General features: G+C 34.6%; 1 protein-coding gene across 2 annotated transcripts in view; it reads right to left on the reverse strand.

The window, feature by feature from the left end:
* Window positions 1-13431, reverse strand: part of PCDH15 (protocadherin related 15) — a 1821443-nt gene that overhangs the window by 427252 nt on the left and 1380760 nt on the right. The window contains exons 1-2 of one of the 2 annotated variants that reach the window (XM_047702329.1): window positions 8233-8359; window positions 7511-7619 (exon numbers count right to left, since the gene is read on the reverse strand). In XM_047702329.1, coding sequence (XP_047558285.1) covers window positions 7511-7619; window positions 8233-8247 — 124 coding nt within the window. In that variant the 5' untranslated portion in view covers window positions 8248-8359. Of the gene's footprint in view, window positions 1-7510; window positions 7620-8232; window positions 8360-13431 lie in introns of those variants that run through there. The other variant, XM_047702331.1, reaches the window with a different exon arrangement.

Genomic DNA, 13431 nt, shown 5'->3' on the forward strand with positions numbered 1-13431 from the left:
AATTTGACCACAGCAGTTTTCTAATTTGTGCATGATTGTAGGTAACATACCCTTATAATATTCTCATGTCTAAAAGGTCAGCAATAAGGTCCTTTCTTTCATCCTAGAGTGAGTAAACTGCTTCTTCTCTTTTATATTCTTGATCAACGTAGCTCAAGGTTTGTCAGTTTTGTTGTTCCTTTCAAAGAATTTAAATTTTAGTTTCACTGATATTCTTCACTGTGTTTTTTATTTTCTATTTAATTAATTTCCACTCTAGACTTCATTATTTCTATCCTTATGAGTTCTCTGTTTTAGTTAGCTCATCCTTTTTCACAGTCTTGAGAGATTACATTGTTGATTAGATTTTTCTTCTTTATTAATGTTGGCATGCTCAACTATAAATCTCGCTCTGAGTATCTCTTCATCTTCATCCCATAAATTCTGGTGTGACATGTTTTCATTCTTACTTATCTCAAAGTAGTTTTCTTACTCTCTTTGTGGTTTTTCCTTTGAACCATTGACTATTCAGGAGTATCTATCTAATTCCACATATATGTGAATTTCCAAATTTCTGTTGTTAGTGATTTCTAATATCATTCCATTGTGGTCAATACTGGTATAATTTCAATCATTTTCAATTTAATAACACCTGTTTTGTGGCCTAACTTGTGGTCTATATTGAAGAATATTTCATGTGCCTTTAAGAAAAAGGTGTATTCCATTGTTTTGGGTTTCAGTATTGTATGAATATCTGTAGGGTATGGTTGTCTTGCAATGCTGTTCAATTCTGTCCTTGCTCCCCTCTGTCTAGCTGTTGAATCCATTACTTATGGTTGGGTTGCAGAGTCTCCAACTATCATGCTTGAATAATTTATTTTCCCCATTCAGGTTTATCAGTTTTTGTTTCATGTACTTTTGGACTTTATTGTTAGATGCATATATGTTTTTAACTATTATACCTTCTTAATGGATTGACTCTGTTGTTGCTATAAGATGTCCATCTTTGTCTCAAATAAAAAATATTATTGTATAATCTATTTTTGTCTAACATTAGTAGTATTACTTCAGCTCACTTTTAGTTATCATTTGTGTGGACTATCTTTTCACAACCTTTTACAACCCAAAGGTTTATGTCTCCATAATTGAAGTGTGTCTCTTGTAGACAATGTATGGTTAGATTATGTTGTCCTTCCTTTTTTATCCATTCCGTTAATCTCTGCCTTTTAATTGGAACATTTCATTAACTTACAAATTACATTAATTGTGATTACTAAAAAGGTAGGATTATATTTGCCATTTTGCTTTCTGTCTTCTATATTTCCTGACTTTTCTGTTCCTCTATTACTCTATTACAGACTTATTTTGTGTTAAATAGATATTTTTCATATGTACTGTTTAAATTCCCTTGTTGTGTCTTTTCATATAAATCTTTAAATTGCTTAAATAATTTAAATCTTTAAATTTGCTTCCCTCTTTCTAGTTATTATTGCAAATGCATATTTATACATTTCATATCCATCAATGCTGATATCTAATTATTGCTTTATAACATTTTCTTTATATTAGATAGAAAAGGAAGAGTTACTAGAAAAAACTATACCTATGCTATCTTTTATACTTATCTATGTAGTTGTTTTTTCCACTATTCTGTATTTCTTCATGTGGATTTGAGTTACTATCTATTGTGCTCTAATTTCAGCCTTAGATTTCTCTTTGATATTTCTTATAGAGAAGGTCTGCTACTGACAAACTCTCTCATTTTCTTTTTCTGGGAATGTCTTAATTTCTCATTCATTTTTTGAAGGAAATATTTGTCATATTTAGAATTATTGATGAGCATTTTTTTTCTTTTAGTACTTTGAACATGTCATCCCACTGTTTCCTGGCATCCATTGTTTCAGATGATAAATCATAATTTTATGGAGAACTAATATCCATGGAAAGTCACCTGTACTTTCAAATTCTTTATTTGTCTGTGTAATTTGGTAATTTGATTGAGATGAGTCTGAATTTCTTTAAGTCTATACTTTCTGAAAATTCACTGAGTTTCTTGGATGTGCAGATTGTTTTCCTGAAATTTAAGATGTTTTTAACCATTATTTATTCATATATTCTTTCAGCCCCTTTCTCTTCTCTCCTGGGACTCCTGTTATGAATATGTTGGTATACAAAATGGTATCCCACAAGTGTCTGAGGCTCTCTTCTTCACTTTCTTCATTCTTTTTTTCTTTCTGTTCTCAGATTTGATAATCTCAATTGATCTCTCTTCAAATTTGCTGATTGTTTCTTCTCCATACTTGAATCTTCTATTAAGCCCTGCTAGTAAATTTTTAATTTACAGTTGTTGTATTTTTCAATTCAAAATTTTCTATTAGGTTCTTTTTTATAATTTATGTCTCTTTTTTAATATTATCTATTTGATGAGATAGCATTCCCATATTTTAATGTAATTCTTTGCATATTATTTTCTTTAGTTCTTTGGATATATTTTAAATACCTGATCAAAGGTCTTTGTTGTGTCTCCCCCCTACCCCCATCCAGTTGAAAATCTTTGTAAGCCCAATGTCTGGGCTTCCTCAGAAACACTTTTGTTATTTTATTTACCTTGTGTATCAACCATTCTTCCCTGTTTTTTTTCTAGTCTCATAATTTTTGTTAAAAACTGGTCATTGCAAACAGTATTATGTGACAACACTGAAAATCAGATTCCTTCCTTCCCCAGGAACTATGGAGGATATTGCTTGTTTTAGTTGTGCTCATTCGTTTTCTCAACTAATTATTTCTGAACTAACACTCCGAAATCTGTATTCTTTGTCATGTGGTTCCACTGAAATCTGTACTAGTTCAGTGGTTAGTTAATGATTGGAAGAGATCTTTGAACATATTTAAAAGCAGTAATTCTCCTAGTCTTTTTTGAGGAGGACTTTGTGTATTTTGGATCACATCTTTAGTCTTCAGTCTTGCTGTTTAGAATTCTTTAGCTTTTGCTTTCTGCTTTTCCAGAAACTCAAGGTAACCCAGAGCTGAAAACCCAAGGCATTCTCAGATGTTTTTTGAGAATTCACACTACACTGTTCTTATTGTTGCCCTAAGATTCCTAGAAATAAGTCAAAACATTTTATAGACCCTATGGATATCATTCCTGCCTTCTTTCTTAAATTTACTGTTTATTTAGCTTATTGCTTGTCCCAATTGTTATCTATCACTTCAGGCAGCAACAAAGTAAAAACACTTGCCTGTAACTGTTTTTGACAAACTCCTCTCCCATCTTCCCCCTCTAGCTCCCAAATAAGGCTTTTTGTGCTGGGTGAAATCTGAGTCAGGTTTTCATGTGGGTTCTTCCAGAGAACCACGAAGTTTTGTTCTGCTTCTTCCAATGACTGCCAAGCTGCTTTGGGGGAGGGGGCAGGTTGTTATTTTTAGCGCTACTGCTGAACTAAAGAGCAGGTAATGGGAATCCGGCAAGTGAAAAATTCCAGAGTTTAAAAAAAAGTTACTACAAAGAGTCATCTGTTTTTTTTTGAATAAATGTTCCCTGGGTTGTTTTTAAACCTTGGTTAATTCAGGAATTAATGGCCCAAAATTATGATTTTCCCTTTTTTTAAAAACCAATTTTTCATTGCTTTTATGGAAGGGCAAATTTTCAGGAGTCTTTACTTGTCTATTTTCAATGACTTCACCTCGGATGGGTCCTTAAATTATTATAACTTTAATCTAATCTTACATGTACTATGATTTTATTATATTGACTATAACAAACTTAAAGGGCTTCATTAAATATCCAACCCAGTGTTTGTAAAATCATAAGTGCCCAAACAAAAATAATTCAATTCATCTAAATTTATGTCAGTTTCATTGAAAATTTTAGTTTACCAGAAGATTCTATTTTGTACTTATTAGTTGAGATTTTACTGTCACTTTTTTGCCCTTTAGTACATGTTCCAATTTAAACCTAAATTTCATCTTCCTAATAGTAAAACATGAAAGGAGCATTTGTTGGACAGATTATCAGAGTTTTACTAATTCCCACCAACTGCCCTTCCCCATTTTGGGATGAAACAATTTCCATTTTAAGGCAGTAGTCAATTTTGAGGCTTTTTTTTTTTCAATTATGAATTTTTGACTTTGCTTATAGTTTGAATATCTTTCACTCATTTATCCCTGCTAATCCCATCCCTCCCTCCCACCCACCCCATATACAATGATATCATTTTTCTTGAGGAAAGCCAGTGGACACATCATAGGAAACAATGGATTGAGGTGACATAGGGTCAGGTTGCTGGGGGAATAATCAATAGGAGAAGAAATAATTCCAGAACTGATGATAGTTACAGTAGGACCCGTGAAGGGGTTGGCAACAATCCTTAGATGACCTTTTCACACACCTCAGGATCCACGTCCTCACATTCAGTAAACGGACCACCAAGAATGTGTGTGAGAGGAGAACTCTCCACATGGAGATTGCGAAAACTAGCTCTGAGGAACACATACATTCAGAATTATCTGGGTGGACTTAAGGAAAATTAAGACTTCTGGAAAAGTAAGTAAAGTCAGAGCCATGGAAATCTCATTTTGTATGTTTGATTTTTGTGTGTGTGTGTTTCTATTCTTACCAGTCTTATTTAACTTAGGAAACATGATTTTTCTTCCTAATGGTAATGACAATATCAACTAACATTTACTGAGAACTAACTTTTTTCTAGGCACTATTAACTATTTCCCTGTATGAAATCAAATCCTCAAAACCCTTTTATAGAAGGTCTGTTTCTATCAACTCCATTTTAAAGCGGAGTAAACTGAGGCAGAGAAATTAGTAACTCACCCAGCATAATCATATAATTATGAGTAGTAAGTTTTAAAGTCAGGATCTGAACATAATTGAAACTACCCATATAACATCTTGCCTTCTAGAAATATAAATATATGAAATCATATCTTTTTTTAAAACTTGGCTGTGAAAGCAAAGTTAGTGCTAGTGGTATGTCTATTATTTAGGACTATTCATCATACTACAGTTGGTGGCTGATGGTATAGAAAAGCAATTCATTATTCTGCTCTCATTAATATATTTGCTTCTCATTTCACTTAAAGTAAATGACAAAGTAGATTGATAGTATAGAAGATTCTGTATTTTCTGGCCCCCTCTTATTTTTCACATCTTCTTTCTTTCTTTCTCTTTCTTTCTTTCTTTCTTTCTTTCTTTTTCTTTCTTTCTTTCTTTCTTTCTCTTTCTTTCTTTCTTTCTTTCTTTCTTTCTTTCTTTCTTTCTTTCTTTCTTTCTAAGATTTATTTATTTTTTCAGAGAAGGAGAGAAGAAGAGAGTATAGGGGCAGGGCAGAAGGAGAGGGAAAGAACTCTGTGCTGAGCTTGGAGCCCAACTTGAGGCTCAGTCTCAAGAGCCTGAGATCATGACCTGAACTGAAACCAAGAGTCAGATGCTTAATCAACTGTGCCATCCAGTCACCCTCACATCTCCTTTCTACTTCCCTCTCCAATGCTACTGACTTCCTTGATGCTTCTGAAAACCAATAGGCAAGCTCCAGCTTTTATCTGCGCCCAGAAACTATCTCCCGGATATCAACATGGCTAACTCCTCTAACGTCCATAAGACTTTACTCAAAACTCACTGTTTTTTTTTTTTTTAAAGATTCTAGTTATTTATCTGACAGAGAGAGAGAGAGAGCATAAGCAGGGGCAACAGTAGAGGAAGATGGATAGAGGAAGGCTCCCCGCTGAGCAGGGAGGAATTGAGGGCCTCCATCCCAGGACCCTGGGATCATGATCCAAGCTGAAAGCAGCCACCGAACTGACTGAGCCACCCGGTTGCCCGTCAGACCTCACTTTTTCAATGAGGTATGCCATGTTCCTCCCATTTAATGCTAAAATTTATACTGCAACACCCCTTCTGTACTTCTACTCCTACTTATTAAGCTCTATTTTTCCCACAGCACAGACCATCTCTATCATGTATAATAAATACACATGTATTTATTATATTTGTTGTTTGTTGCCTGTTTCTGCTCCCAAAACACCAGCTGCGTGAAGTGAGGAAACTGTCTTCCTCCACAGAGTAGATGCTTATTTATTGAAAGAAAGAATAAATGCAATTTCTGAAAGTGAAAGAAACTCATGAATACCAATGGACTTCAGCCCACTCTGGGTAGTCTGCTTCTCTAAGAGTGTCTTTAAATTTCATCCTTTGGACTTAGTATACGCTATATCAGCCTTCTAGGTAATTTCTTCCTGGAAACCCTGATCTTTCTGCTGAAATAACTCTAAGCAATTTTCTCAGAAATACTTTGTAGTTTCTTTCCATGATCCCATGTAATATGTGGTTCATAGCTTATTTCTAGTGCTTAGAACTAGGTATTTGAATTTATCTTTGGACATGTTTCTAGCCATAGACTCCACCCCTCCCTAACCTAGAACATTTATCTCTCATCTTTGCATCTATAGTACCTAGCACAGCAACCGACATGGAGTCAACCCTTCTGTTAATGAGAGGAACAATGGCTATTTCTTTTTATCTATGCTAAGGCCCTTACAGACTTAAAAGATGGAGGCTTATGTTCATAAGGTCTTTTAAAAAAAATGTAATAGTCTAATATCTGTAACTGGCTTATGACAAGTGTGTAGTTCCAGAGACAACCTTCTTACAGACAACATTTCTAAGTGGGATATAACGTCATATTTGGAAATCTATCTAATGTATGTAGGCTGTTGTATTACTATGCATGTGTGCACACACGCAGGCTGAATGCTCAGGGTTAGAAAGGGGTTGAGGGCAATGTTAATTCCACTGAATAGTGATTCTGAAGCATACTTCAAAAGCAACCTCTTCTTCATGAAGAGATTTATGATCTGTCTCACATGCATCTCTCTTTCTAGAGACTATAAACCATGCAAAGCAGCAACACCCGTATTTTAGCAAAAGTAATTTGAGAAGAGTATCATAATCAAATTCTCATCATTTTTGCTTTGGTATAATTACCAGTATATGCACAACGATGAACTAGAATAACTCCTGCGAAGTTTTTCAAGGAAAAATTAGCGAAGGGTATAATATATAGTGTACCCTTGGGTAATCATGGTCCTTCTCCCATATGGTTCCAAAAACCCTTATTTAATTCAATCATATATTTTCAGAATTACATAATTACATTTAACCAATGGTAAAATACTAGTAGAGCAAACAATGTATATTTTCAATCAATTTTTTTTTCAAATTTTTCTCAGAGAATTCTTTATGAGGTAACACAGAGAAAACTACCAATATGTAGATTATTATTCATTTTTTAAAGTGGCTTCACTTGTTCAATTAAAAAAAATTCTATGTTTTCTTCTACACATTTCACTAAAACTAATTCTAAGAGAAAAGCCATTATTTTAAAATTCATTTTTATATAAAAATAGTAATTTCCAAGGAGATCAACTTTGTTATTAAAGGTGTTTCCTTTGATTTGAGACTGCTTTTTCTACATGGTTCGAGAGTGATAACTGAGAGTGTAAAATGTGAGTAAATACAAACCAACAAGGATGGAGTAGAGGATGCCTGGCCTATCTGATGGTGGCTGGATATTCCGGTCCTGGTCAACAGCTTGGATGGGCGGGGTAACAATGATGGGGTTCAGTTCTTCCTGGAAAAAAATTCGGACAGTTTAGTTCAGCTTTATTATTAATGCCTCATGAAAAACTGACACTCAGGGATTGGATATTATAGTTTGGACAGCTAGGTAATATCTGAGCTAGTATTAAACTCAGGTTTCAGGTGTTAGATTTTATAGTCTGGACAGCTAGGTAATATCTGAGCTAGTACTTAAACTCAGTTTTCAAGATCTGTAACTTAACATTTTAGACTAATTTTGAATCTGAAGAAGGAGCAATGTGGTCTCAAGGTCAAAATGAAAAGACAGAGTAATTATGCACTTATAACATTCTATCAGGAATTTCTCCTAAAAAGAAAACAAGGAAGAAAGATATCAATAAAGTTTGAATCTTCCCTAGATATAATTTAATCAGAAAAAATGTGAGGCTATCAAGTATTATTTTTGTCTGTGTTTAGACAAGATTTGTAAGAATATTTACATTGTTTTTCTTCCAAGATCGTGTTTCAAAATTTCACATAACTTAATTATATTAAGATAAAATCTTTCAAAAGTGATGCTTTAATTGAATAACAATCAAAGCCCCATCATTGCAAATTTTATATAGTTAAAATTAATTCTATATCATGCATGTATATACATTTAACTTGCAGTTATCCATAAGAAGATGCTATTTAAAATAGCAATACATTTCTCTAAGTCCTTGTTTCCAAATATGATGTTCAGAGGTGTACTCTTCTGCTATCATGATAGGCAAACATTTTTCTGTTAAGAACCAGATAATAAATATGTTTAGGTTTTGCAGGACATAAAGTATTTGAGTCAGTTTTTCAACTTTGCCACTGTTAACACAAAAACAAGAAATGGGCATGACTATATTGCAATAAAACTTTATTTACAAAAACAAATGGTGAATAGGATGTGATTTGTTAACCCCTATACTAAATTATAAGTTATAATTTATAAAAGGTATGCTGAAAAAACAAATATGCACTCCACACAGATAAGTTTGTGATGCACGGTATTAAATAACTTTTCAAAAAGCTAATCTACTCTACTGCAGGTCTTTTCAGAGATGTATGTGCTAATTTGCATAATGACTGTCCAAGAAAGGGGTTTATTTGCACATTTTCTAGAATCACCCATTTACATCTTAAACTCTTACAATCCCTTAGAACACAGCTTGAGAAATACTGCTTTAAGTCTCTATAATGCTCAGGCCAAATATAATAATAATTCTATTTTTTAAAAGATGTTATTTATATGAGAGAGAGAGACACAGTGAGAGAGAGGACACAAGCTATGGGAGTGGGAGAGGGAGAAGCAGGCCTACCCCCGAGCAGGGAACCTGATGCGGGGCTCGATCCCCAGGATCCTGGGATCATGACCTGAGCTGAAGGCAGACTCTTAACGACTGAGCCACCCAGGTGCCCCTATAATAGTAATTCTAAAGGGAAATAATGTATATTTAAATATATAACTTCACATTCTAAGGAATCACTGCAATGTTACTTTAATTCTTCTCAAATGATAGAACCTTGACACATATCATGTACTTTCAAATAAAATCAGTAATTTCTAATCTCAGCAGAAATGCACAGTGGTGCCATGCTAAAAAGGCAATGATATTAAACTGTACCGTCTGATACTTAATTTTGATTAAGTTATGTTAAGTGATGTTAAGCATAGCTATAGTATTAAAATATATTAAATTATTGAAGTTGAAATAATTAAAGATAATCACTGACCAATAATATGGAGTTCACATACATCTGAGGGACTCTGCCCAGTTCATAATCTCTCATGGGCACTCAGTAGTCTAAACGTTATTAATATTTTCCTAAAACAGAGAACTCCTGGTAGGGATAACTTTCTAATATTCTATTCACTTGCTGAAACATGGATTCAGCACCATGAAAATATCAAATCAGTATCAAAATTATGCCATTAAATCTAGATGACTACTGTTTTGTTGTTGTTGCTGCTGTTTTTACAGAATACAGCACATTACAACAGAATACTCTTTTTAGACTCTTCCCCTTGCTCCCTGTTTCTGTCCCTCTTTTTGTTTTATGCTCTCTCTCCTCCCCCCTACCCCTCTCTCTCTCTCTCACACAGACACACACACACCCCTTCCCAATTTCCATTTTACTTCCTCTGTAATCCTGGATTTCTCTTGGAACTGATAAAAATCCAAAGCTCTTTAAAGTATGTCTGTTTGAATGGAGGAGTTAAGGGCCGATAGCTCACCCCAGACATTTTTTCAAAGGAATCTGAGCGCTAAAGTCTCCGTAGAGCTAAGCTACTTCAGTCTGGTTCAACTAGCAAATCTGTGGTAGCTTTTCCCAAAGTACGGGTCGATTCAGACCTTGCGAAGGAATTTCTAATCTCAGGATTTTTTTGCAATCCCTTCCTCCTTCCCATGCTCAGGGAAATATACTAAGGGACCCTCGTTTCCTGTTGTTGGAAATAACTTACCCAGAATTAACAAAAATTGAATCTGAGCTCTTCTGGGAGAGGGTCCCAGCTGATCAACTTTACTCCGCTGTTTCTGTGGATCTGCTAAATACCCACACCTACGCAGTTTTAGTTTTGGTAACGAGTTATATAGTTTAAATCCTCTCCTGTACAATCTAAAGTTGTTAGGATGAGCAATGGGGTTTTAGTCATATAATTTAAAATTATGCGAACAATAGATAAAACTAAACATAACATGGTAAACAAAACCCAGAGGGAGGGAGAGGTGCTAATAGCATTGCTCATCTTTCATAGTCGGTTATTAATAAATACATGGTGAGAACTGAAGAAATAAAAGGAAGCAAGTGTGCTATTTAGAATCAGAAGATTTAAAAATGCAAATACCAAAATGTCCACGACTCAGGAGACTGGATCTAGAAATGAAGGTAGGTGCGACAAAAGGTATTTATTTAAAAGCCATATAGTCCCATTTCACTATGTAGTTACCATACCCTGAACTTACTTTTAATACTACAAATACATAAATTGTACTAGTGAGAATAAAATCAACCCTTTGGGTGAAGTCTTCAATAAGTCTCTGGAAATTTGGGAGAACCATAGCTATCCTGAATAACTCGTTAGGACTGACTTGTCTCACGCTATAAAGACTAGCAACTTACCTTAAGAAAAACTACTCTCCCTTTTTGTTAAAGATTTATTTATTCATTTTAGAGAGAGAAGCTCCAGCTGGACTCAATCTCCCAAACTTGAGATCATGACCTGAGCCGAAATCAAGAGGATCATCCAGGTGCCCCAGAAAAACTATTTTTCTTATGCTACCATTAATGAGTTTTTCAGAAAATTTTGGTTTAAAGGAGAAAAGAATGAATTCTCAGATATAATTTCTGAGATTATCTCCCACGTACATTGGGGTCTCTGAATCTTGAGAATTTTTAACACGAGCAACACATAACATTAAAGGATACTGTGTTTTGTTTAGAATGACACTGTTAAAATATTTAATATAATTTCTCATAAAGATAAGTAACATTTAAACCAGAGTAGGAAAATTATATATGCATTCATTAGAAGAAACAACATAAGAACATGCATCATTTTTTTAACTTTTCTCTCACCAAAAATCTCTATATTAGATGCAGCCAGGCACTGGAAGGGCATACAAATAAGCAAGAAAATCCTAGAGGGACACAATTCCTTAGAATAAGCAAGAATTTTATGGAAAAAGCAAGAATTTTATGGGGAAAAAAAGTGTAGGGACTCCTGGGTGGCTCAGTCAGGGAAGCATCTGCCTTTGGCTTAAGTCATGATCCCAGAGTCCTGGGATCAAGCCCAGCATCTGCCTCCCTGCTCAGCGAAGAGTGTGCTTCTCACTCTGCCTCCTCTGCCTTCCCTGCCTTCTCTCTTTCTCTCTCAAATAAATAAATAAAATCTTTTAAAAAAAGAAAAAAAAGAACAAGCATATAATCATTTACAAGGTTTGGCAAACAATATATACTCATTTAATACGTTCTTGTCACTTTGTATTCTACTGAATTACACAACCTGGTAAGAGATCGGTACGGTACTCTCAGGTGGACTCTGAGGAAACAGTCCAGTGGTAGCTACTGTGAGAACAACCTTCATGGGTCTTGTGAAAAGGCGAGCACCTATGAAATACGTTTCCTTTAAAGAAACATTCTCTTCAAATAGATAGTAACTACTGCTCCTTATTTCTCCTGTCCCTTTATTTCTCGTAGCTTCTAATTTTACTGTTGGATTCAGAAGAATTATGCTCAAGAAATTAGAAATTCACCCATGGCTTGAATATGCTTGGGGTGTCCTTAAGGAGAGGATTAAGAGGATTCTCTATGCCGGCATAATTATTGGAATCACTCTTCACTGGAAACTCTGTTGGCCAATCTGCGCAAACACAACCCACAGCCTAGTGCGAACAGTATGCAACATATTTGATTCATCAAGTTGAATTCCAGGAGTCAGATTAAAAAGGCACCTAAACACCCTGCTCCTAAAGCAGGTCTGCCTTCTCTCAGTCTTATTTGCCTTTGAGAAGTCATGTCTCCTGAATTCTGCTCCTGCTAATGGGTGCATTTTACAAGTGAACAGAAGAGCAGGATTGCATTCCCATGCTCCTTGAATTAGCCCTTAAATTTCCTGACATATTTAGTAATGGTGATTCACCCCTAAAATGATTTAAGTCCACATAATGAGATTCATGTCGTGAGGATAATCCTAGAACCTATCAAACAGTAACAAAAAGATTGTCTACAGTAGAAATGTTTTTTGATTCTATGATTATAAAACCCAAGATTATTCTGCTAGAGACACATGCTTCATGATCATTTTCTGGAGAGGCGCCTTGTCTTTTCAATAGATCTAAGACCATGTTTTCATGTTCAACTCTTGAATTCTTTTGAGAAAGAATTAGAGGTAATTAGAGGGTTGGGGTCTGTGAGGACTACTTATTCCTTCTACGTGTTTCAGTCCCAATTCTGCTGTATGTCTATGTATAGATATACCTGTATCTATTTACACAGATAATAAGTAAAAATCTATTCACAAACAATCACAAAAGAAGATTAAGGAACCTGATCTATAGATTTAAGGAAGCCCCAACTCTTTTTTCTTTTAGGTGTTCAAACCATAACCTTGCATAAAAAATACATTCAAAGGAAACTCAGAGATTTCAGTGGTAGAAAGCTTTCACCATTTTAACCAGTGTCAAACAAAGAAAAGTCATGGTCTACAGGACTGTGAGATCCATTCTATCTCACCCGCAAAGTTCAAAGCACACATAATTCTCTTGGTTCCTAAATCTGTTTCCTGGGCAGGTAGACTAACTTTGAATAATTTTAGCCAATTCTTATATCTGAAACAGTTTTCATTTCACAAATGGAAACTAATCAGTATCATTTATCATACAAGCCAAGGGGTAGTAAGTTTTGAAAATAAAAGCTTACATTTGACATTTAGTAACTTGATTAGTAAGGCTTTTAGCCTCAGTGAAGATACAGGTAGAATTTAAAGCACTCTTTAAATTCTAAATTTTCTTTAAAAAGTTTTAAATATTCTTCAACTCAGCATTGGAGTGATAGCTTCATATGAGTAACAGACACATAATATTACACTGAACCCATGATAGTATTTTAAATTAAATGAGAACATCATAACAGTCTCCAAGAGTGGTCAAGAGAAAGGCTTGCTCTGTTACTGGAAAACCCTAGAGAGGGCACAGTAAGAAACAATCTTCCAAAGGTAAACTGAGCTCAAAATACCACATGTGTCTCTAACATAAGAGTCAAGCTTGTATATTTTATTTAATTATTATAATTCTTAATTTGTATTTTCAAATGGTCACCCTTCTATTTAT

Source organism: Lutra lutra, chromosome 14, assembly GCF_902655055.1.
Source record: "Lutra lutra chromosome 14, mLutLut1.2, whole genome shotgun sequence".
Taxonomy (NCBI): Eukaryota; Metazoa; Chordata; class Mammalia; order Carnivora; family Mustelidae; genus Lutra; species Lutra lutra.